The sequence below is a fragment of the Crassostrea angulata genome, chromosome 7 (genome assembly GCF_025612915.1).
Source record: "Crassostrea angulata isolate pt1a10 chromosome 7, ASM2561291v2, whole genome shotgun sequence".
In the NCBI taxonomy this organism is placed as follows: Eukaryota; Metazoa; Mollusca; class Bivalvia; order Ostreida; family Ostreidae; genus Magallana; species Magallana angulata.
In genome coordinates, this window is record NC_069117.1 from 17,221,734 (window position 1) to 17,248,686 (window position 26,953).

The 26,953-nt window shown below is 33.8% G+C and overlaps 1 protein-coding gene and 1 pseudogene across 1 annotated transcript; both read right to left on the reverse strand.

Annotated features, from left to right (window-relative positions):
• Positions 1-803: 803 nt before the first annotated feature.
• Positions 804-7,433, reverse strand: LOC128156920 (matrilin-2-like). Its single transcript, XM_052819252.1, has 7 exons — positions 7,309-7,433; positions 6,896-7,086; positions 6,721-6,784; positions 5,868-6,046; positions 4,867-5,110; positions 3,828-3,964; positions 804-1,399 (listed from the first exon to the last, which is right to left on the reverse strand). The coding sequence occupies exons 1-7, from the start codon at positions 7,431-7,433 to the stop codon at positions 804-806; spliced, it is 1,536 nt and encodes a 511-aa protein (XP_052675212.1).
• LOC128156486 (collagen alpha-1(XIV) chain-like) lies at positions 6,653-26,953 on the reverse strand (annotated as a pseudogene).

Genomic DNA, 26,953 nt, shown 5'->3' on the forward strand with positions numbered 1-26,953 from the left:
GAAACTTTGCCAATTTATAGAGAGGCTTGTAGTTGCATGCAGGCAATTTTAAAAAGAAAGGATTAGAAACGGTTTAAACCACGGTTCATCGGGCTTCCCCAACAAGGCATCCCCTCTCTTTACCTGCATTAAGAAGACAGATATCCTGCCAACATTAGAATTTCTCGAGCTTTGATGTGCTTTAATTGACATCTTTGATGTGCCAGCGGCTCTTTTGGCTTTTATCGTCCCCTTTCATTCCAAGATTCAGTTGACCAATGTGTAGAAAGGTCATTCATACACCTATTCATGCTTGGTCGACTCTTCAGTGTCTTGGTATGAATTGGTTCGTTATTTTTGAAAGCAAATGGAACATAAAACGAAAAACACAAGTCGTAAAAATAATTTTATTACAAAGTTATATAGTGCAAAGTTGTTTGCCTCGCAAAAATCACTTACCGCTGAAAAATTATTTTTAGAATTGATCCATAAATAAGGCATGCAAAACGACAATAGACAGATGATTTGATTATTGATTATCGATATCTTAAAATGTTTTATGATAATCTCACACAATGTGAATACGTTTAAAAACTAATGCCACTCTCTTTATGAATATTATCTACAATAAAATCTAAACTAATCAGCATATACATATAAACAATTACACATGTACATACTCAAACATTATATGAATATAAAATTAATATAGTCACTCTCACAACAAAATAAAACAGTGCTGCTGAACTTAGTAACAATATACCGGTACTACGCAAATTGTTTAAGTTACCCTATATGGAATGAAAAATAAATATATCATGAGACTATTTTCTACCATTTCTACCAAACTCGCACATTTGGTTAATGACGTCACTTTCGATTCCCTTTAACGCACTGTAACTGTTGAGTTTATTCATGGCACGATCGTCGGAAGAGGCAATGTCCTTTACCTCTTGGGCCGCGGCCCGTCCGGCGGTATCCAGGTCCATTCCAATAGCTATCACGTGGGTCCCGGCGTCCTTCAACTCCTTGGCTGCTGGAAGCGTCTCCTGGGCGTCTATGTTGGACGCCTCATCTGTGACCAGAATGACCACGTCCTGCGCCGATCGCCTGGCTCCATAGTCGTTTTGTAAAAGACCATGAGCGGTCCTCAGCGCCAGTGCAGTGTTGGTGCCCCCTGGCTTGTATCTCACGCCTGCTATCGCACCTTTGAGGCCATTTAAGTCTGAGTTACGTCCTAAACTGAAAGCAACATTGGCTTCTGAGTTGAAGGTAATTATGGCAAATTTGTTGTTTCTAGAGATTTGGTACAGCTTTTCAATGACAGAGCTGGAGAAGTTTCGGATGAGTCCAAAGTTGTGTGGCCCAACACTTACAGAGGAATCGATGACAAACGCAACATCAAACCTGCTAGGACATGCTGCAAAATAGAAAATAGATTCAGAATGAAACATTACAATGTGCTTTTCCTTCCTCTGATTTAGTCTTATACAAAATGTGTTTTTAAACATGACTTCGTATCAATGAAACTTCATTGTGATGGTTTATTCACTGTAAATAATATACAGGCATATGTACTTGGTCATTTATCATTACACATCAAGACAAAATTTGTTTGCGTTGACATAATGATGGTATAACGATGGTAAAAGATGTGGAACCGATTATACATATATCGTATATATGCAATTCAGCCATTTAAGACGGAAAAAATATTTTTTGCACAATTGCTAAAATCTATATTTTTTTCGTTAAAAAACCCCCCACAAAACTGAGTAAAAAGAAAAACGAGAAACTCCTCTCATTTAGAACTTCACAGTAATAAATTCCCAAAGAGAATTTTTTTTTTAAACTAAGATTCATATCAGAATACAACACCTGTATCAGACATTTCCACACAAAAGAGATATATCAGTTAAACTCTTACTGTACATCGCTGGAACCTGTAAGGCGATACACTTCTACATGGTACAAATAGACACAGGAGCAAGCAATCAGACTTGCCTGTATAGTGAGATTACTACTATTTTGTTACACATTGTTCTGATACCATTTTGCCATAGTCTTTGTAAGTGTCGGTAAAAGCTACCGGATTCATTTAATACCTCAACTTCTAGGTTTTTAATAGGAATGCATTTATAATGAACATGTCTTAGTCTGTATCTAATACATGCACCAAGGTCTTTTCTAATCCAATATCGCGTTTAAACACTTACAAGGTACAAACATTTCCCCCCATCTTTATATGTTTTTTACTCTGCATTGTTATCCAACAAAACGGTAGTTATGTTAACGCATACTCAAGTTATCACAAATACATGTATGTTACGTCGTCAAGTACCCGGATCTATAATCATGTAAAGAGGAACACTGGAACGTCAGTGTTATGTATATGAGGCCACACCAATATAATTTCTTGTTCGTCGGACATTCAGTGAAAAAAGGTACGAGCGGGCGAGCGATTAAATATTAAAATCATTTATTTTCGTCGCGGTCCGACAAACAATTATATTGGTGTGGCCGCGGACATATTTTCAAACCCATTTTTCTATCTTCTTTAAAACAGAAAAGTGTTGATACAAAATACATTTAATAATAAGCTTATCTAGCCCTCATCTCCGCATAATTTATACATAATATACAATATATTTTAACAAATAGAAAGTCGCACAAGTATCTTAAAAATTATTTCAAGTTTTCTTAAAACCGATAAGAAACACATCAGCAAATAGTTTCAAAACTAGGATGATGAAGGAAAGGTTTGTGTGTGTGTGGGTTATATTTGGGAATCAGACTTTTATTATACATCTCACATATTTAATACAGTTTTTGTTTATACTTAAAACATGTATCTTAGGCTATACTTTATCTTTTAACATGATACAAAAAGTCAAGACACAGCCCAAAAAATCATGGTTATTAACATTGTTTAGTACAAAGTCATCAAACCTTATTTGAACTCTAGAAAGCATATCAAAAGATTTGAATCATTGCAATAAAAAGATTTTCAGTCAGTTTAACCCATTTTATAACCAACCGATAAAAGGCACATTTTTATATACAACTAAAATTAAATTGCAATAAGGAAACTATTCAACGCTTTTCTATGCCACTGCGTTTTAAAGTTAAATATCGATTTTAAGTGGGGCGAATATACAGAGAAGAAATATCTTTAAATTTTAATGAGAAAATTTGAAAGCCAATAATTAAGAAATATAAACATCTGACTAGAAATTGGATATTTGAATCTTAAAAAAAATATTTTATGACACAAATTGATTCATTTGGTAAATAATTTTAGTGGAAACTGGATAAAGGGACATAACAAAGCCCACTTATTTTATTTAAATTCATTTTATGACGAGGATTAACCAAGTTTTATATTATTAAAAGGAAATGTGACATATTTATCACAACTTTACGATTTTCATCAATTACATGTAATACTATTAATACCATTCATTAACAAATGGAGAATAATTTATCATGAATTCTGTATTTATTATATTCATGAAAAGGACAACGTTAGATACAGCAACAGTATTATTTCAATTTCAATATTTATGATGAATTTATAGACTGTGTATTCAACAACGAGAGCTCTCGCGAATTTTTTTCTAACTGATGCCTTTTTAGAAGAACGCTGGTTAGCACCTACTCTTCTGATCTGGCCAGAGACAATACATGTTATGTACTATCATATGCTAGTTGATGTTTAAAGATACACACTTGGTCTGTCAGTGGAACTTTGATTGTTTAAATTCCCCCCCCCCCCCTCAACCCCCTCTCAAAAAATTTCTAAAAGTGATTACCTGAAGAAAATGATAAAGTAATAAATAGTTACGTACCGATCTCGCAAATTTCGCCGGTAAATCCTTGAATACACTCACACCGGAAGGAACCAGTGACTGCTGCGGCTACACATCGGCAACCATGTTTACATTTCATTTCGTTGGTGTCGCAAATGTCCTTATTCATACCGTATCTGAAATGAAACACATTTGATATTTTAAAGGGTATGATCTTCATTATTATATTACTGAATATCAACATACATATGTTACATTGAAATATTGCTCGAAGTAAAAGTTGACCAATTGATGCCTTTTAGCACCGCCTTTTTTTACTTCCTGCTATATTTCTTTGTACATGTACATATGTATGTATATAATTATCTGCCATTTTTTTTTAAATTTTTCCATTAAAATTATATTGAAACAAATATACGATATGCCTGTGCAATTTTCTTCAAGCCATTTATTGAGTATAATTTGGTGCAAAATATCAATGTATTTTATTATCATCCAAACTTGTCATACTGAATGTTTATTTATTATGTTTATATGGAATCATAATTGTTATACGTCACGTCCCATGAGGCTCTAATTCAGAAAATTAATTCTTATCTATTCTTTTCCATTCTATAATTTGTATTGAAGTCACGCAATTAAAACCGACTTTATTATTCATACTTTTCACATTGTCAAATAATTAAGTACATGTATATGTATTTTATAGTTAAATGTTGCAAATTTTAAAATCCTTAAAGTGACGACTGCGACAATATCTTAAGTTTTTTGTTTTTTGTTTAATTAGTATACTAAATCTCGTGCCATTTCTCGTTGAAATGGTCTTATGTTTTTTTTTTACCATATATTAAACGTGTTAGCATCTCCGGTATTGTGGATGCACCTCGTAACTACTATAATATGATGGTCTGAGTCAGTCCCACATATTCATATCTTCGAGACTGGCCGATATGGTTTACGTCCATATACTCGTATTAAAAAAATAATAATTTGTTTTAAAATTAAAACTACCTGTAACAAATTGTTTTAGATAGTTTTGAAATTTATGAATTTTACACCTGTAATAAATAGTTCATACCCGGTGAGGATAATTTGTTGTAAAACTGCACTTCCGACTTCTGGAAGTTCCGAGAAGCTGTTGACCCAGAAGACGTTTTGATCCGGGGGCTGGGAGGCAATGTCATCCATTTCCTGTCGGTACATATCGCCTGCGAAATTGATGACAATAACAAAGATGTGAACACCGGCCTCCCTCAGTCGAATACCTTCGGGTATTGTATCGATGCTGTTGACGTAAGAGTTACCGTCCGTGATCATGATTACTGAAACGAAAATGATGCGTTTACAACTTTAAGAATAATATTACCAACACCCAACAATAGTGTCAGACCCCAAATCTTGACTTGATAAGATGCAAAGGCAATCAGATTAATAGTATTTATTTTGGTTTAGTTTCAAAACATTTATATGGACAGTTTAATACTAGAAGGGTAAGTAGAAATATTTGTCATCAAGAGGTGTACTATGGCCATCTCCAGCAATGTCGTTTATTTGTTACTATGAAACTTTTGAAATATTTCAATTTCATCTGCAATAACTTGAATTCCGTTTAAACTGTACGAGAAACTCCACGAGCTAACAGTCTTTTGTAAGAAATTCCCATTTTAATTCACATTGTAATATAAATGTCATTTGGAGTACATTTTCTTGCGTGATAGGGTCAATTATATTCAAATTTAGTAACACAATTCAAGAAATGATGCCCCATGTAAGAATTTCTTTGAATTACCTATATAACGAATACCTAATGTATAATGGATATGTTTGAGACTGAAATATTCTAGCTATTTTATTGTATTGTTCTATCTTCCAACAAAGAATAGTTTGAAGAATATTAACCTTTTCTGATTTGGAATTAAATAAGCATTTTAGGAGAAAGAAAGTAATTTTTACTGTGCTAAAATGTCAATTGTAATCAATGAAGTATGTTTGAAGAAGATTGTATCATGACCAATTGTGACCATTCATTGTTCATTATTACCTACTAAGACATTGTACAAGAAGAAACCATTTACATACCTGTATTGGGTACATTAGATCTATCGCCATTTCGGATGTTAAATATCTCTTGTCGGACCATCTTCAATCCTGCAGCGGTATTCGTACTGCCATAACGATACTGCATGGCGGAAATAGCATTGTTGATGTCCTTCTTTGTGAAGAAACTGTCCAGATGGAATCCTAATTGTGGATCTGAGCTGTAGGAGACAGGACCAACCCTATCATCAGTTCAACCGATGGATAGTTTTTCTACTACTGAGTAAACGAACTCCTTCATTTTGTCCACATTGTCAAGTCCAACACTTCCGGATGCGTCAACGAGGAATGCAATGTCTGCCACGTTGCCGTTAACTGCTAACATTAAGATGTAAGCTCAATAAAGATAATAAATTTCACATTTTTTTTGCTTAAAAGATTGGTCTTGACAGTTATATGTTGCATTTACATGTGTAAACAAGGTGAAGAAAACGATTTATGAGATTGATAGACCTTTTTCTGTATACGAATAAAGAACGGAATTTGTAATTTTATTACTTTCTTCACAGTTCTTTCCTGCGTATCCTTTTGTACACGAACAAGTGTATTCCGTACTTGATAAACTTGTGCATGTACCATTATTCTGACATGGATTGTCGCTGCATGCAGTGATTTCTGAAATTTCTGATAAACAACACATGAGTATTATTCATCAATTCAACATGCTTTTATTCATTCACACCCTAAACACGCTGTGATTCTATTTTCTCAAATTTCATTTTGAGGTTTTTGTTTTATAAAACTGATATGAGAAGTCTGAAATATACCATTGCAAAGATATGACATAATTGTATCTGTAAGACTTGTCAAAGTTTCGCCATCAGGTAAGAAGAACGCGTTAGCCACCATTGGAGGAGAAACAGCCGTCTCTAAGAACTTTTTATCAGAGAGGTCCATTCCTACAGATCAGCCAAATAATATCAAATATATTACATAAGAAGCCAGGCTGGATAAAAAAAACAGCCGAATGGATATAAAACTATTCTATGATCATTAAGCTTTTTCTTTACCTATTCCTATGATACTGGTTCCTTTAAGTTTGAGTTTTCCAGCCTCTCTCATTATTTCCGACTCTTTGCGCATGCTCTTTGTTATAAAGATAACAATATTGGGTACATCTTTGCGATCTCCAGCTCGTCCAAAGATTCTAAGACGTGTTTTCTGCAAAGCTTCCATTGGCATTGGGTCAGAACCAGAGCGTCTGAAAATATCAGAACCGACAAAATCCAAAATAGTATACATTAAATCAAGGAGAATGCATCATCAAAACTTTTTCAAAAGTGACGTATATTTTTTTAACTTGGAATTTATTCAAAGACGTAACGTGGAAAGTTAAATATGAGATGAGTTGCATTATCGGCAAATTAAATCATATTTTGTTGCATATTTAAAATCGATATGCATACTTGTACTGTACATTTACCTAATACCAGACACTGCAGACATTATGGCCTTCTTTCGTGAACCTTTATGAAGGTCAAGGCGCACAAGAGCGCTACCAGCGAATTGTACAACTCCTACATAGAAACCGCTCTTACGGAAGGTCATTCTTCGTACAAGTTGCTTAATAAACTTTCTCATATCCCTGAGGTGGCAGGGGATAGTTTTTTTGGTCGAGGAAATGTGAGGCAGATAGTGCTCATATATGTGATTTAATTTTTCAGTGGATTTTTTTTAAATTTGCTAAAATTGGTTTGCACGCAGGGGACATATGGTCCCGACTCTTGAGAATTTTTAAGCATTTCAGAATAAAACAAGTACAACTTACATACAGCACTATATAGAATAGCCAGGGACGGTCTCAAAATTTTCTGAAAAATTGCCCTTTTTCACATTTACTCGGGTCCAGCACCACGCTCCAGTCCCGAGCAACTGCCATAAACTACCAAAGGATTGGTAGCTTAATGTATACCCATGCAAATAATCACCACTTGATGGGGGGTCAATCACCTTCTTTTCGAGTGACATTTCGTGTTCTGAACCCACCCTACTTTTCAAGCACAAAACCGAAAGTGAAAATTTTGGGCACAGTTTCGCATTTTCATTCCATATCTGATGAAAAGTGCTACCAGTATTAAAGTGTCATATATCAATGAAATTGACATGAGCTCCTCTGTCCACTATATGAATGCAATAAATATTCTAGCAATTTATACCCCTCAGATAACCAGCCAAACCTCAGGTTCTCCCTTTATTTCAAAATTTTGTCTTTCCTTCGAAACTATCCCCTGCCACCTGAGTTCTTTTCGATTGACATGAATACACGACAAACTCTATGTCCCCAGTTGACGGACATCCTAATGAAAAAAAAATGGTTTTACATTTAATTAGTTAAATGCATGCAATAATATATCAGTCATAAAAGTTAACAATGTAATTCATAAGAATGAAATTCCATCCTTTTAATATAATTCTTACTATTTTGACAGACGTCTCCTGAAAACCCAGCTCTGCATTCACACATGAATCCATCGTTATTATTTTTGCATTGTCCACCATTCCTGCATTGGCTGTTGGCACAGTAATCAACACCTTTGAAATTAAAATTGTTGCCAATGTTATTCTTAGATAATCCTTAGTAATTAGTAATTTTTTTTGATAAACAATTTGAATTTTTCGCGCCAGTCTCTGTTTTTGGTGAAAATTGAATGCTTTAACATAAATATAAATATCCGGGCATGCCAAATTGTCAGGTACTTACGAAAACACATTAACTTATAAACATTAACATGAAATTTTCATAAGAACATTGAGTACTAGTATAGTCTTTAAAATATATTTTAGTAATATGAAGTAATTTATGAGTTAGTTTTTATGCAATAGTTTAACAAATTTGCAATTTGTGATATATCGATATCGCCATAAACAGTTTGTAAATTGCAGTTACAGGGCTGTACAGCAATTTCCTTTTCATCTACAAATTCAATCATGTAGACAGATAAATGCATGTTGCATGAAAATTACTTTCGAATATAGGTTCTAAAACGTCATCCTTCATGGAATACAACAGGGTTTTGTCGTCAATTTCCATTGTTTTCAGTCCTTGAGAGAGCGCTATGTTTTCAATCTCCTCTCTTCTTCGCATCTGGATAGCAATAGGGATAATCTGTATATCGGACTCAATCGCCAATTCAGCCTCCTGTAGCGTAATGTCCTCATTTACACCCTTTGAACGTCTGTTATGATGTATGCTACGTTCTTCACGCTCGGTCGATCTCCATTGCTGTTGAACATATTTGTGCGCAGGCTCCTGAAAGCGCCAGCCATATTTGCTTTTCCTTTTGTGTAACCAATGTGGTCCACCATTCTTGTTATGGTATTAGTGTCTTGGTATTGCCCGATATTGAACTGTACCATAGGAGAGGAGCTGTACTTCATGGCACCTACTCTTATGTCACATTCCTCTACATTCATCTGTCGTACGAGGTAGTCAACATATCCTTTGATGCGCCTTAAAGTATACTCCCCAATTCCTTCAGAGGAGTCCATGACGAACACAATGTCAGCTGGATCCCCGCATTCTGCAAAAGAGGGAGACAAACTATAAATAGATATATACCCACAGCCAAATTCGTATAAAAAATTACTCCAAATATATATACTCTATACTTGATTGATATAGAAAGGGATTAAATGATAAAAAATTATAAGTAGGGTGTTGAAAATATTGCATTTCTGCGACAAAGAGGATACCATTCTTACTTTTAGCACAGTTTTGACCATGGAATCCATTTGAACACACATTGATAGGAATACAGAATGCTCCATTCTGGCAAGGATTAGACGCTCATTTGTTTGCATCTACAATGGATCTAGTAAGATATGATGCATGTATAAAAATACATTTTATTACATAGTGTGCTTAAGCAATACCAATCAGAAATTAATTTTATTGTTACGCAAACTACACACACACAGCCAAACACCTTTTGGATCAACTTTTGGACCAACTGAATTTTGAATCTTTGTCGAATTTATATATGAATTCAATTAAAAGTTGAATTTACCTTATTGTGACAAAAAATGGTTAAACCGTTATGAATTGACTTAACACCACAAGATGGTGCTAATTCTTTTAAAAACAAAAGGCCCACGGGCCACATCGCTCACCTGAGCAACTCTAGGCATGATAAAATCAGCTTCATGGAGTCATAATACAAAATATCTGGACAATGTGGTATAATACATGTAGATCCTATACAAAAAATCTGATTCTCACTGGATATTCCTATAATTATAATCAAGTCCCTTTTCTAACAGGATGATTTTATAGTAATATCATATTCAGCATTGCAGTTCTCAAAAAGACCCTTAACAATTGTTTATATACAGGATATAAACCTAGATCAAACTCTGAATCTCTTGTGAGGCCCAATAATCGTCCAGGGGCCAAAGTTTATACAATTTTAAAGAATCAGTAATAAATATAAATGCTTGCATATGAGTAAAAGCATATATAATAACATTTCAGTTTTTGTGAATAATTAAAATGTTTTCTTTAATTGTACAACTGAATCCCCAATGTGGCCCCACTCTACTCGTAAATATTATGATTTGAACAAATTTGAATCTACACTATCTGAAGTTGCTTTCACTAAAGTTACAGCTTTTCTAGGCAAATGCTTTTTTAGAAAAAGATTTAGAGAAATTTTTCTATGTAAAAATTTGTCTCCCCCCTTGTGACCCCATCCTTCCCCATGGGAATCATTATTTGAATAAACTTGAAATCGCACTACCTGACGATGTGTCCAAACAAGTTTCAGCTTTCCTGCCCAAATGTTTCTTGAGAAGATTTTTAAAGATTTACTCTATATATTCCTATGTAAAAAGTCGACCCCCAATTGTGTCCGAGTCAAACCCCCGAGGGTCATGATTTTCACAACTTTGAATTTTCACTACCTGAGGATGCTTCCATACAAGTTTCAGCTTTCCTGGCATGATAGTTTTTGAGAAGAAGATTTTAAAAGATTTACTCTATATATTCATATGTAAAAATTCCTCCCTTCCATTATGGCTCCACCTTACCCCCAAGGGTCGTGATTTTCACAACTTTGAATCTACCTGAGGATACTTTCACACACGTTTCAGCTTTCCTGGCCAAATGATTCTTTAGAAGAAAATTTTAAAAAATAATCTATATCTTCATATGTAAAAATTCAACCCTCCATTGTGACTCCACCCTACCCTCAGGAGTCATGAATTTCACAACCTTGAATCTACATTATCTGAGAATGCTTCCATACAAGTTTCAGATTTCCTGGCAAGATAGTTTTTGAGAAGAAGATTTTTAAAGATTTACTCTATATATTCATATGTAAAAATTCAACCCTCCATTGTGACTCCACCCTACCCCCAAGGATCGTGATTTTCACAACTTTGAATTTACTCTACCTGGGGATACTTCTATACAAGTTTAAACTCTCCTGGCCTACTGATTTTGAGAAGAAGATTTTTAAAAGATTTACTCTATGTATTCCTATGTAAAAATTCAACCCTCCATCGTGCCCTCACTCTTCCCCTTGCGCTCATAATTTTCACAACTTTGAATCTACACTACCTGAGGATGCTTCCACACAAGTTTCAGCTTTCCTGGCTGATTAGTTTCTGAGAAGAAGATTTTTAAATATTTACTCTATATATTCCAATGTAAAAATTCAACCCTCCATTGTGGCTCCACCCTATCCTCGGGATTAATGATTTTCACAACCTTGAATCTACACTAAATGAGGATGCTTCCACATAAGATTGATCTTTTCTGGCCAAATGGTTCTTAAGAAGAAGATGTTTAAAGAATGGCTGATAATAACAATTTTCTTTGTATTTTTTACCACCCGGTTTCCTTGTAGTAGTAGGTGGAGGCAGTGTTGTTGGTCTTTAAGGGCGTTGGAGTGCTGGTTTGGGGTCTTCTCCCACTAGAACATGGATAACAAAATATCATCTAAAATAAAATAAGCGTCTTTCACTAGTATTTTCAAAAACTCTTATCGCTGTTGAACGCATATTGCAAAACTCCAGGCAGTTGGCGACTTTGCAGAAAAAAATACGTATGTAAAATTATTGCAATGATCGCTACCTTCATAACCCGCTTGAATCCTCAAAGAAAGCATTTTATTGTTTATATTTACATTCTTCTTTTTAAAAGCTGATAAACTGACTGTAAAAAGTTACTTACTTAAATTAATTAACTAAATTACGTAATCAATTAATTAACTTAATTAACAAAATCACTGCTAATATATTCAGTATGTTAGCTAAAAGAAACAGCAGAATCTTCCACTATGGGAATTTAAGTCTGACATCATCTTGATGACTTCGTGCAGTCCGTGATTTTTCTTACGTTGATAAAGGTTTCGACCAATCCATAAACGGATGTGTAGATTTCAGTCCTTTCAGTTTCTACAGAGTTATGAATTACAATTAATTTCCGTAAGAAATAGAGGGAGTACATAAAAGGAAATAAACTCAGCATTACATCATGCAATCATCAAGAATTTTTTTTTTTTTTTTTTTACATCAAAATTAGTAATTAATTAGATATTAAAGTGTTTATAATTATGTTTCATTGGATTACAAAAAACATTAGCTCGTTAACAAAATTTACTTGTGGCTAAACCTTCATAAAAATAACACGTACCTGCAAAGACAAAATACATTGTGAGTGAACAAGGAAACACAAACAAAACGTGAGTGTTAGATGTAAATATAATGTTATCAGTTAGAAATTAAGCTAATTACAACCATTGTAAACATTTCAAAATTGAATACTTACATGTACCTGGATGAGTTGAGTTTGCAAAAAATGTAGAGATACCGGTGAAGTATAAAAGGGACTACATTCAACATTTCACATCTTCAAGATGAATATCGATACATATCATAACTCACAAAATAAACGAATTCTACACGAAAAATAAAATCAAATCCATCGAATCTGCCAATATAAACTATACGTCATATCATGAACGCAGCAATGTTAATCAGTCCATCCATTTCGACGTCATCAAACGCTTTTTCATTTTCGTTTAATCCTTCATTACGCATTTTATGAAAGGATGCAAACTTACGTTCAGCATTTACAGAAATTGCACGCTGCCTTGCAATACAACTCAAGTTTATTCTTTTACCAATGATGTCTCAATAACTGCCCGATTTGTTTAGATACTATCATGTGTTAGTCAGAGGATGAGGAAATCGTTGTCGCGGTTGTGTAGATTTTACTTGTTATTTGATTTTATCATTTGACTTATTATTGCCGAATTGGAGGCGTATTCAATATTTGTTTTTATACAACAATAAAATAATGTAATAATTTATAAAGCAATAAAACGCGCGTCGCTAGTAAATATTTACCCCACCCTTCACTCTCTTTGTAAGAAAATGCAACATTCAGAATCATGCACAGGTGAAAGTGTTTATAAAGTCTTTACGATGTAAATTTATAGCAATAGATAAACCACTTGCAGTGAAACACAATCTCTTTTATATCAAACATAATGACACTAATGAGGAGAGTATATCAGATTTTAGAGCCATGAAAATAACCCATATTTTATATAGTCCTGTAATTCCGAATAAACGAAGGAACATGTGATCTATATTCTTGTAGTAAAATCAGAAACCCTTTTCTAGTAAAGTAACCACAAGATTACCGTGTTAAAACTATTCGCCGCCAGAAAGTTTTTTTTAGAAAGAGAGAGAGAGTATCTTACCAGGGTTTTCGCCTGTGGGACCTTTTCTTGGTCTCTCTGGTTCCACATTATCATCAACTGTGCCAAAAAATTATTCATATTTCATTACTACCTTGTAGCATGAACCATGTGTTAGGTCGGTCGTATCTATAAGAATAATAGGAGGAGTTCTTTAATTTTTCCCCTTTTGAATAACTTCATTTGTGGCTTATTTTGACTGAATGTTTCATTAAATACGAGGGTGTCCAGGGTCCAGTTAAATCATATACAAGACTTTCGACAAAAAACTACTGGTAATAGAAAGTTTTTACTTTCATTTTATGCATATAATTTCAGGTTAATAAGTTGTCAGATAAAATAAATATATATTAGCGGAGAAAGGAAACTGTGCACTATAAAAGTTAGTATAATTTTTTCTATATCTATTGTTTGTATTTATAAAATTTAAACAATCAATAATGGTAATGTTTTTGACAATATCGAATGGTAACCGTCCGGGTGCACGGATTTTTTCATGGTTAGTGAACACCTGTTGTTTATTGAAGAATTTGTACGCACGAGTTTTACGGGCCAATAGTGTTTGGAATAAGAACTGTAAAGGATTTGTTTAAACTTTTTTTGTTAAGGAAACCACTTTATTTCAACAAAATTTACCCCTATGTCATGGCACGACTCAAAGAAAACCAACGTAATCGTGCTGTTGGGATGCTGCAAGCTGGAATGGCACAAAATACTGTAGCAAGACACTTTGGAGTTCATCGGAACACCGTCCAATCATTATGGAGACGTTTTCAACAATCTGGCAACACTCAGGATCGACCGCGCTCTGGGCGACCTCGTGTAACGTCACGTCAACAGGACAACTTGTGCATCTGAGAAATCGTTTCCAGACAGCAAGTTTGACTGCCCGTAGCATTTCAGGGCTTCAACCAATTAGTCCAAGAACTGTGCGTAATCGTCTGTGCTAGCAAAACATCAGACCAAGACGTCCAGCGGTGTGCCCAATACTGCTTCAACGTCATCGTATCGCCAGACTAGCGTGGTGCACACGACATCAGCGATTCAGAATACAGGACTGGGCCAATATTCTGTTCACTGATGAGTCAAGATTCCATCTGGATAGCAGTGACGGCCGCTGTAGGGTGTATCGTCGCGTTGGGGAGCGCTACCAGGGCGCTTGTGTTGTGCAACGTCGACAATTTGGTGGAGGTAGCGTTATGGTGTGGGGTGGGGTGGAATATCAGTACGTGGAAGGACCCCTCTACAAATTGTCAATGGAAATCTCACCGGCGTACGCTATCGAGATGAAATTATTCAGCGTCATGTGATACCCTTCATACAGAGACATCAAAATCACATCACTTTGCAGCAAGATAACGCAAGGCCACACGCAATGCAAATGTAGTCAGGGACTTGTTTGTTTAACAGAATGTCGATGTCTTCCCTTGGCCAGCTCCCCCCCCCCCCCCGATTTGTCGCCGATCGAGCATGTCTGGGATGAAATGGAAAGACGTTTACGCGGTTTCCCAAGTCAGCCAGTGACATTGGCTGATTTAGGCCAGGCTTTAACCAACATCTGGAACAACATCCCTCAAGCATTTCTGAACACTTTAGTGGCATCAATGAGGCGTCGCTGTCAAGCATGCGTGAACGCAAATGGTGGTCACACGCGTTATTAATTTTGTTAATTCAATTTCAAATAACAGTGACTTTCGAGTGTGCTGAAATTGACGTTATTCGACGTTGACATTAATGTGTTATGAGATGTTGTTACGAATACATGTGTTAACAGTATTACAAAAAATAAAATTTGTTCATTGTAATTTTTAACGTTTTTCATATATCAAATAATGCACAGTTTCTTTTTTTCCGCTAGTATATATATATATATATATAAAAATAAATATATATATATATATATATATATATATATATATATATATATATATATATATATATATATATATATATATATATATAAACATGATAAATACCATGCTGCAAATCTGTACAGCTCTTCGATAACTATCGATAGGTCAACGTTTAAATTTTTTTAATGTCACTTTTGATGCATTTTTATACACGTCTTTCTAGGTGTTTAATTGGGTGTGTAAGAACTTGTTTGCGGGCTACATTTAATGAACTTGTTTAACTTTGTCTAAGAAACTATCTGGACATCGTTCGTATGCATGACTGCAATGTCAGGTGATAAAAAATATCAAAGTTGTCTTTTTTCCATATATGAAGATGTTCCTGTATTCATTAGGACCAAACTACGGAAGCTTATTGAGGCATGTTCAGTAAATTAATTAATTTATATTGCGTTAAATCGCAATAGTTATTGAGTTTTAATGCAATCTTTAGCGTTTATTCGCAATGAATTTTTCGTTTAAACGCAAAAAAATATTCCGTTTAAACGCAAAGCTATTATTGCGTTTAAACTCAATATTCTGTAAACGTCTTAAATTCCACGTGCCTAAAGTTTCACGATTTCCTGTGTTAGTACCTTTCAAGGTGTTTTTAATTTCATGGATAATCGATTTCTTATCCTTGAAAGGTAAATCCTGATTGTAAAAAAAATCTGATAAGTGATGGACCTACATCATGTTTTTACATTATTTTCTTTTGAAAAACGTAAAATTAAAGCCTTAATAACGTTAAGTGCTTTGAGAATAATAAAACAAGTTTGTGTCGAATGTAATAAGCACTGGTGTATAATGCGCATTTGCTATTTTGGGCATGAAAATTTGAGGAAAACGCACATGTAATCTGTTAAATGAGGTACGCCTTTATAATCAATCAATTTGTATGCAAAACCAACTTTGTGTTTAAACGCAATAGTTATTTTTTGCGATTAAATGCAAAACTTTGCGTTAAAACGCAATCTTCTTTGCGTTTAAACGCAAAATCTTTTGCGTTAAATCACAATCTTTTGTATTTAAACGCAAGAGTTTTTTTTGCGATTAAATACAAAAATTATTGCGTTTAAACGCAATTAAAAATAATGTGTCTACTTAACTGGCCTCAATGAACTTCCGTATTTTTACATACTTCTTCCAAGAATTTCTGAGAGAGTGAGGTTGAGTTCGGCTGGAGGTTGATCTGTGTTGATTAATTGTCTGTACGTCTCAATTGGGTGAGTAGATAGTTCGTCCAATTCCATTGTGTCGTTTAGATTTATCCCCACGGTAAACAAATTAATCCCTTCAGCCTCTGCTTTTTGAGCAGCTGCCCAAGCATCAAAAGTATCTTTACTCTTATCCTGTCCGGTCAACAAGAAAATAAGATTTCTGGCAAAGTTCCGATCACCACGTGGTTCAATGAACATATTTTCACGGACAGAATTAATAGCTTTTGCTGTATCTGTGTTTCCTGGTTTATACATGGTTTTATCAATTGCAAGTTTCAACGCTTCCCTTGTGGAATATTTATCAAGGTCAAATTGTATATCTGCGTCAGTACTGTATCTCAATAACCCAATCCTGTAGTCTTCATTTTCAACATCAAACCCATTCACAAGATTTTTAGCATAATCTTTCATGAACTGGTATGTTTCTTGTGGCACTGAAGAATCCAATACAAGAACCACATCATAACCAGTAGGTAGTGGCCTTGTTGTTGGTGTACTAACTAAAAAAACAAACAAATACCATTAGTTGTCTTTGTTTAAAACAAAAAAGGATAATAATCCATTTCTTTTTGGTAATAAAAGGACATACAGTTACCTGTTTAGAACTACTTATGTTTTACTAATTTAAAAAAGTTGCACAAAGATAAATACCTGAACATGTCGCTGTAAAGAGTTTTACATCAAGGCGTTCCAGCTCATCAAAAGTGTTTACTGCAAAAACGTTTGTACTAGCAGGTTCGCTGGCTATTCCATTCACCTCCTTTAGATCCCTTAGAGCGATTCCAACAGCATAAATACGGATACCCTTTTTTTTCGCTACATCAGCTTCGGGAATGGTTCTTCGGTAGTTGATATTGGACACACCGTCTGTCATAATGATGCAGATATTTGGAACTCCAGGTCTGTCACCATTAGCTACATTAAACAACTCTTCATGCATTGTCTTGAGACCATCGGCAGTATTCGTACTTCCGTATCTCCATGGTATTGCATTCACAGCATCGAACACATCAGACTTGGTGCTTTTAGAGTTGAGTTTGAATTCAACCGTGACCCGAGTACTGTATGATAATAGACCTACTCGAACATCACCATTGTCAATGTTAGCGTAGTGAAGGAACTTTGTCACGAAGCTTTTCATTTTGTCGTAATTATCATTTCCTACACTTGTGGATGAATCCAACAGAAACACCACGTCCACTTGTGCAAAGCATTGGTCTGTAATGAAAGCAAGGTAACCGTAGGTTTAATTGAAAACGTTTTCAATTGATTCCTAAAAAAGTTCAAACTTAGTCAGAAATAATTCCTCGAAATCATTTGTGAAATAAATTGCTTATGTGCTTGGTTGATAGATACATTTTAAGCTAAAAGCCGCATGGGATTTAACTTTGACTTGGCTACGTAACAAACATCCATTTAAATCATTCAATAAAGATTCCAAAATGTAAGGAAAATTATTTAAGTTCTAAATATAACTGAAAGTCACATCATAAGGCCAACACTTTTTATCATTGATCAAAAAAATTCCCATCTTCGGTAGTAGCTACAATTTCCAGTGTTAAATTTATTTTATAAACAAATGCAATTTCACTATATGTCAATTGGAGCCCTGCCGTAACAACAGAACTCTTATTTTTCTGAATAAAACAATTCTGGTAAAAGCATCCAAGCTTAAGCTAATCATGCCTTTATTTTCGTCCAGTTATTGTAAAAAATTTGAAAACAAATAAAGAAATAAATGATTATGCAATGTATGACGAGTAAGCTTTACCCTTCCAAATGTCCTTAAAAACAGGACCATACACAGGATGAATCTCTGCCATTCAGTCAACTGAAATATGATTGAAAGGTAACTGAAAGGTGGCTGAATGGCATATATGCCATTCAGTCACCTTTCCAGACCATTCAGTTAACATTCAGTTGGCTGAATGGCAGAGATTCATCTTGTGATATATTCCATACTATTACAAAGGCATGTGTAAAATAACCTTGTACTCAATACTAGTAGCTAAATGCTCAGATGAAGAGGACAACATTTATATATATTTTTTTCAAAATTTTTCTCAAAAGATTTCGTAAAATGAGATCATGAATTTTATATCATGTATATACATTTCTTCCTCTAAAGTTTCAAAAATTACCAAAAAACAATTAATTCACGATAAACAAAGATGAAAAATAGAAAAATAAAAAAAGGTCAAGATGGAGTATTAATTGATATTCAAATTACTTGGAAACAATTCAGTGGTAATAGCAAAAGCAAATATTTGCATAGACATTGCATGTCTACTAGTCTGAAACAATGTACATATATATTTTTTTAAATTTGCAAATTAATGTACGCGCTTTGTCATATATATCTAATTATGCATTACCGATTGAATAAAACTTTGATAAAACCATGATATTTTTTGTCTTTTAAATAGAAAATAACATTTTGGTAAAAAAAAATTCCAGGATGAAAATTGTAGCTCATATTGCTTAAACAATTGAATACAATTTTCACTGCCAAAAAAGTGAAACATGGTGAAGAATTGTAGAATGTGATAATATTTATGATATATTTTAAATCAGTTGCTTTTTAATCAGATCATACTTATGACAGTTATTGGAATTGATGTAGTTGTAGGCTTTGGTCGGGATCTCGGAGGCTCTATATCTTCGTCAACTGTCAAAAGAAAAATTCCAGTTAGTATTACGACATACTGGCTCTTAATAAAGTCAAGTTTTAGTAAATTATACTTATGGTGCTTGATCCATGATTGCTTCATAATTGATTTGCTTTATCTTTTCAAAATATTGTCTGACCTATTATAGATACCGCCATTAAAAAAGGTCACTACTGAAATGCTTATAAAATAATCTATTCTTAAATTTCGTTTATTTAACAAAAACTTCTTTATATGTACATGTAGTTTCATTACTAAGTAACACTACGTCAACGTGCCTTTATCTTTTTATACGTCTAAGAGCTGTAGTGGAAATTGATTGTTTGACTAGAATCACAAGCATGAAATGAATTTATTGATAAAATGATTTAGAACATAACCCAGTTATTCAGCCAATCAAATGTCCCAATTTCTCGCTAAGAATGTAGTCTTCGTGGCGAAGAATATTCTTTTTCTCGAGTACTGACGACTTTTTGATTGGTGGAAACTTTGAAAAGGGGCGTTTCGGAAACTTTTCTTTGCGTGACTTTATGTATACCCCCCCCCCTTTAGCCTCACACACACACAAATCAAAGAAAAACTTCCCGTGAAAGACACTATTTTAGATCACAATGAATTCGTGCAAGATTCACCTATTTACAATTCTTTTTCTTTTTAAATTGCAAAAATGTCTGTCACCTTCCTCTGTTCCGTCATTTGATGAATGTCCCACATTTTTCTCGCAAAAACAGTTGTTGTCATATATATCAGATACCAGAGATGTTTAAAAGACTGTTTGGGCATTATTTTCGACGCATTGATATTTATTAAGAAAAACAAACGGCTTTTACGTCTATTTGGTTACCTTGTACATATCTAAGGCATATTTTTAATCGTCTGTATAGATTTTACACCTTAACAAAATCTCAGTATCCCATTTAATTAAAACCAATATCCTTTTAATAGTATTCATTCTAACGTGACTTGGTTGGAAGTCCACGTTAAATATACACGTGTTCGATTTTCATGCAAATCAATACACCGGGCTCCATACATGTCAATTAAGGCATGACAATATTTGGACACAATGGGGGCGGTGTATTTTCCTCAGATCTCTGATTTGATTGGCTTAGGTTCTGTTCTAAGACAGTAAGATGTCATATGGAGAGAAATCTTCGTCATGTAGAATGGGCTTACTTCGCTTTGCTTTGCTCCGCTCCGCCCATTCTTCATGACGAAGATTTCTCTCCATATTATCTTACTATTAAAAAGGTCATTTTGTGAAAGTTTAAATTAAATTGAAGAATTTCTGATCGTGTTATCGCCAAATATGGACGACCAACACTTGAAAAATGAGTCATAAACGTTAACGTCAATAGATAACTTGGCCATCATTAAATTTTGTGTGCACTAAAAAAATCTCCGATGGAGAGCAACAAATTCTTAGATGCTGCTATATTTTTAGGAAAAAGGTTTACAATTAGAATCACAGAGGTTTGAAAATGGAAATATTGATATCTTGAGTTCATGCAACACCCCTACCCTCATACAGCCCGGATCTTGCACCTATGGATTTCGCTTTATTTCCTTAGCTCAAGTCGAAACTGCGTGGATGGAGATTTTTGGACTTATATGATGAAACACAAAAGACATTAATCTTTTTACAATTTACTTAAAATATATTTATCGACACTTGTGCATAAATTTCATCAATATTGGAAATATCAGCGTCATAAAAATCCATGGATACACCTTAAAAACATCCGGTTACGTTCTGTTACATATGACAGTGTATAACGTTATATAGACGAATAGAAAACATTTTAAAGATTTTAATTTGCATGAAAATTATTGACCAGTGAATGTTTAGAAATTGATCATGACCCGCTAGGAATGATATCTAAAAAGAACAAAACCATATGTGCAATTTCAATCATATTCATTTTGTAGATTTTGGATTGTTAACAAATGTTTCAACAAGATACTTATGAGCTTTAACAGTCACATGGTTATAAAACAGATATCTGTAAATGAGAAATTCAAAAGTAACCTTCTTTTTCCAGTAATATCAATTTGTAATGTGAAAGTCATGTCAGGACAAAGAACATTTACGGTTGGATAAAAAGACGTTAACTTATTTTTTATTTTAATTTTTATTAAAACCCCAAAATTGTTTTCTCTTACACTAGCAATATAACTAAACTAACTATAACTAAATAACTATCTAACATGAATTCATAAAGTTCTTAGATTTAAAATATTGACATGAGCATTACATGATTATGCACTGTAGTGGCTGTAATGTGCTGTTCTACGGTAACCATATTGCATTAATATCTAATAAAAGGTAAGACTAAACAGAACACCTTTTTTATATTTGTACATAAATGTCTAAATATTCTCAATAAAAAATAACAATGTGGTACCTTTACACCCCTTCGAAGATATCAAATATGAGGGGAATTAAGGGAAAAAAACTCTGAAAAGTATCATTAATGCATTTATACCTGCGTTATCAAAAGAAACCCACTTTCACTACCATCCAACGCCATCATCTACTGATCATTGATATTGCAAGTTTGATAAAAGAACCATTCCTCATCAGAACCAAATATTTTTTTTTTGTTTAATGGCAAAAGGTAGAGAAGATAAACAAAGATGAAAAGTAGAGAAATAAAAAAGGTCAAGATAGAGTATTCATGGATATTCGAGTTACTTGAAAACGATTCAGTTGTAATAGCAAAAGCAATTATTTGCATAGACATTGCATGTCTCCTAGTCTGAAACAATGTACAAATATTTTTAGCCGGGTTCTGCCGAAAGTAGAGTCCTGGCTATAGGCAGGCAAATCGCCAATGTTACTATAAATAGCACAACTTCAAAAGTAAACAAAAAACCAAACAGCGTCAAGGTAAAGCTTCCGCTGTACCAAATAGTTACAAAGAGAGTCATGTTTTGTCAAAAGTGTTGGCATTTTGTTTCTTTTTTTTAAATTTCAATTTAAATATATTATATAAATTTAGTTTTCTTATTAATAACGTGTTTTTAAAACATTACTATGCATTTTGGACACATACAATGCGGATGAATTTCCATGAACTACTTTGCTGCGCGATGAAGAAATGGGGATTGAATATATAATGCTTGTTGCAAAATTCAAGGCAGCAACTGTTGAGCTTTTTAACTTCTACAAGACAGACATATTTTTTGTTTACAGCCGCTTACAAAATTTGGTCGTTCTCTGACGCTTTGCCGACATTAAAAGCATGAGAGAGAGAGACAGAGACAGAGAGAGACAAAGACAGAGACAGACAGACAGAGGAAGACAGAGAGACAGAGAGAAAGGAGAGAGAGAGAAAGAGAGAGAGTGAGAGACAGAGAGATATATTTTCAGTCTTTACTACACAAAATGCATAAAGACACACCAAAAGAGCCCGGCTTTTAGAACTTCAGTACTTTGATTTAAATTTGCAAATTAACGTTAGCGCTTTGTCATATATTTCTAATTATGCATTAACGATTGAATAAAACTTTCACCATGATATTTTTTGTCTTTTAAATGGAATATTAGATTTTGGTAAAAAAAATTCCAGGATATAAATTGCAGCTCAAATTGCTTAAACGATTGAATTAAACTTTCACTGGCAAAAAGTGAAACATGATGAAGAATTGTAGTATGTGATAATATTTATGATATATTTTAAATCATTTGCTTTTTAATCAGATCATACTTATGACAGTCTTTGGAATTGGTGCAGTTGTAGGCTTTGGTCGGGATCTCGGAGGCTCTGTATCTTCGTCAACTGTCAAAAGAGAAATTCCAGTAAGTATTACGACAAACTGTCTTTTATTAAAGTCAAGTTTTAGTAAATTATAGTTATGGCGCTTGATCCATGATTGCTTCATAATTGATTTGCTTTATCTTTTCAAAATATTGTCTGGGATATTTTGATACCGCTATTAAAAAAGTTCACGATTGAAATGCTAATAAAATAATCTACCCTTAAATCTTTTCAGACAGATCATTTCGTTTATTTAACAAAAACTTCTTTATATGTACATGTAGTTTCATTACTAAGTTACACTACGTCAACGTGCCTTTATCTTTTTTTACGTCTAAGAGCTGTAGTGGAAATTGATTGTTCGACTAGAATCACAAACATGAAATGAATTTATTGATAAAATGATTTAGAACATAACCCAGTTATTCAGCCAATCAAATGTCCCAATTTCTCGCTAAGAATGTAGTCTTCGTGGCGAAGAATATTCTTTTTCTCGAGTACTGACGACTTTTTGATTGGTAAAAACTTTGAAAGGGGCGTTTCGGAAACTCTTCTTTGGTTGACTTTATGTATACCCCCCCCCCCCCCCAGGCTCACACACACAAATCAAAGAAAAACTGCCTGTGAAAGACACTATTTTAGATCACAATGAATTCGTGCAAGATTCACCTATTTATAATTCTTTTTCTTTTTAAATTGAATAAAAAAATGTCTGTCACCCTCCTCTGTTCTGTCATTTGATGAATGTCCCCTATTTTTCTCGCAAAAACAGTTGTTGTCATATATATCAGATACCAGAGATGTTTAAAAGACTGTTTGGGCATTATTTTCGACGCATTGATATTTATTAAGAAAAACAAACGGCTTTTACGTCTATTTGGTTACCTTGTACATATCTAAGGCATATTTTTAATCGTCTGTATAGATTTTACACCTTAACAAAATCTCAGTATCCCATTTAATTAAAACCAATATCCTTTTAATAGTATTCATTCTAACGTGACTTGGTTGGAAGTCCACGTTAAATATACACGTGTTCGATTTTCATGCAAATCAATACACCGGGCTCCATACATGTCAATTAAGGCATGACAATATTTGGACACAATGGGGGCGGTGTATTTTCCTCAGATCTCTGATTTGATTGGCTTAGGTTCTGTTCAAAGACAGTAAGATGTCATATGGAGAGAAATCTTCGTCATGTAGAATGGGCTTACTTCGCTTTGCTTTGCTCCGCTCCGCCCATTCTTCATGACGAAGATTTCTCTCCATATTATCTTACTATTAAAAAGGTCATTTTGTGAAAGTTTAAATTAAATTGAAGAATTTCTGATCGTGTTATCGCTTAATATGGACGACCAACACTTGAAAAATGAGTCATAAACGTTAACGTCAATAGATAACTTGGCCATCATTAAATTTTGTGTGCACTAAAAAAATCTCCGATGGAGAGCAACACATTCTTAGATGCTGCTATATTTTTAGGAAAAAGGTTTACAATTAGAATCACAGAGGTTTGAAAATGGAAATATTGATATCTTGAGTTCATGCAACACCCCTACCCTCATACAGCCCGGATCTTGCACCTATGGATTTCGCTTTATTTCCTTAGCTCAAGTCGAAACTGCGTGGATGGAGATTTTTGGACTTATATGATGAAACACAAAAGACATTAATCTTTTTACAATTTACTTAAAATATATTTATCGACACTTGTGCATAAATTTCATCAATATTGGAAATATCAGCGTCATAAAAATCCATGGATACACCTTAAAAACATCCGGTTACGTTCTGTTACATATGACAGTGTATAACGTTATATAGACGAATAGAAAACATTTTAAAGATTTTAATTTGCATGAAAATTATTGACCAGTGAATGTTTAGAAATTGATCATGACCCGCTAGGAATGATATCTAAAAAGAACAAAACCATATGTGCAATTTCAATCATATTCATTTTGTAGATTTTGGATTGTTAACAAATGTTTCAACAAGATACTTATGAGCTTTAACAGTCACATGGTTATAAAACAGATATCTGTAAATGAGAAATTCAAAAGTAACCTTCTTTTTCCAGTAATATCAATTTGTAATGTGAAAGTCATGTCAGGACAAAGAACATTTACGGTTGGATAAAAAGACGTTAACTTATTTTTTATTTTAATTTTTATTAAAACCCCAAAAGTGTTTTCTCTTACACTAGCAATATAACTAAACTAACTATAACTAAATAACTATCTAACATGAATTCATAAAGTTCTTAGATTTAAAATATTGACATGAGCATTACATGATTATGCACTGTAGTGGCTGTAATGTGCTGTTCTACGGTAACCATATTGCATTAATATCTAATAAAAGGTAAGACTAAACAGAACACCTTTTTTATATTTGTACATAAATGTCTAAATATTCTCAATAAAAAATAACAATGTGGTACCTTTACACCCCTTCGAAGATATCAAATATGAGGGGAATTAAGGGAAAAAAACTCTGAAAAGTATCATTAATGCATTTATACCTGCGTTATCAAAAGAAACCCACTTTCACTACCATCCAACGCCATCATCTACTGATCATTGATATTGCAAGTTTGATAAAAGAACCATTCCTCATCAGAACCAAATATTTTTTTTTTGTTTAATGGCAAAAGGTAGAGAAGATAAACAAAGATGAAAAGTAGAGAAATAAAAAAGGTCAAGATAGAGTATTCATGGATATTCGAGTTACTTGAAAACGATTCAGTTGTAATAGCAAAAGCAATTATTTGCATAGACATTGCATGTCTCCTAGTCTGAAACAATGTACAAATATTTTTAGCCGGGTTCTGCCGAAAGTAGAGTCCTGGCTATAGGCAGGCAAATCGCCAATGTTACTATAAATAGCACAACTTCAAAAGTAAACAAAAAACCAAACAGCGTCAAGGTAAAGCTTCCGCTGTACCAAATAGTTACAAAGAGAGTCATGTTTTGTCAAAAGTGTTGGCATTTTGTTTCTTTTTTTTAAATTTCAATTTAAATATATTATATAAATTTAGTTTTCTTATTAATAACGTGTTTTTAAAACATTACTATGCATTTTGGACACATACAATGCGGATGAATTTCCATGAACTACTTTGCTGCGCGATGAAGAAATGGGGATTGAATATATAATGCTTGTTGCAAAATTCAAGGCAGCAACTGTTGAGCTTTTTAACTTCTACAAGACAGACATATTTTTTGTTTACAGCCGCTTACAAAATTTGGTCGTTCTCTGACGCTTTGCCGACATTAAAAGCATGAGAGAGAGAGACAGAGACAGAGAGAGACAAAGACAGAGACAGACAGACAGAGGAAGACAGAGAGACAGAGAGAAAGGAGAGAGAGAGAAAGAGAGAGAGAGTGAGAGACAGAGAGATATATTTTCAGTCTTTACTACACAAAATGCATAAAGACACACCAAAAGAGCCCGGCTTTTAGAACTTCAGTACTTTGATTTAAATTTGCAAATTAACGTTAGCGCTTTGTCATATATTTCTAATTATGCATTAACGATTGAATAAAACTTTCACCATGATATTTTTTGTCTTTTAAATGGAATATTAGATTTTGGTAAAAAAAATTCCAGGATATAAATTGCAGCTCAAATTGCTTAAACGATTGAATTAAACTTTCACTGGCAAAAAGTGAAACATGATGAAGAATTGTAGTATGTGATAATATTTATGATATATTTTAAATCATTTGCTTTTTAATCAGATCATACTTATGACAGTCTTTGGAATTGGTGCAGTTGTAGGCTTTGGTCGGGATCTCGGAGGCTCTGTATCTTC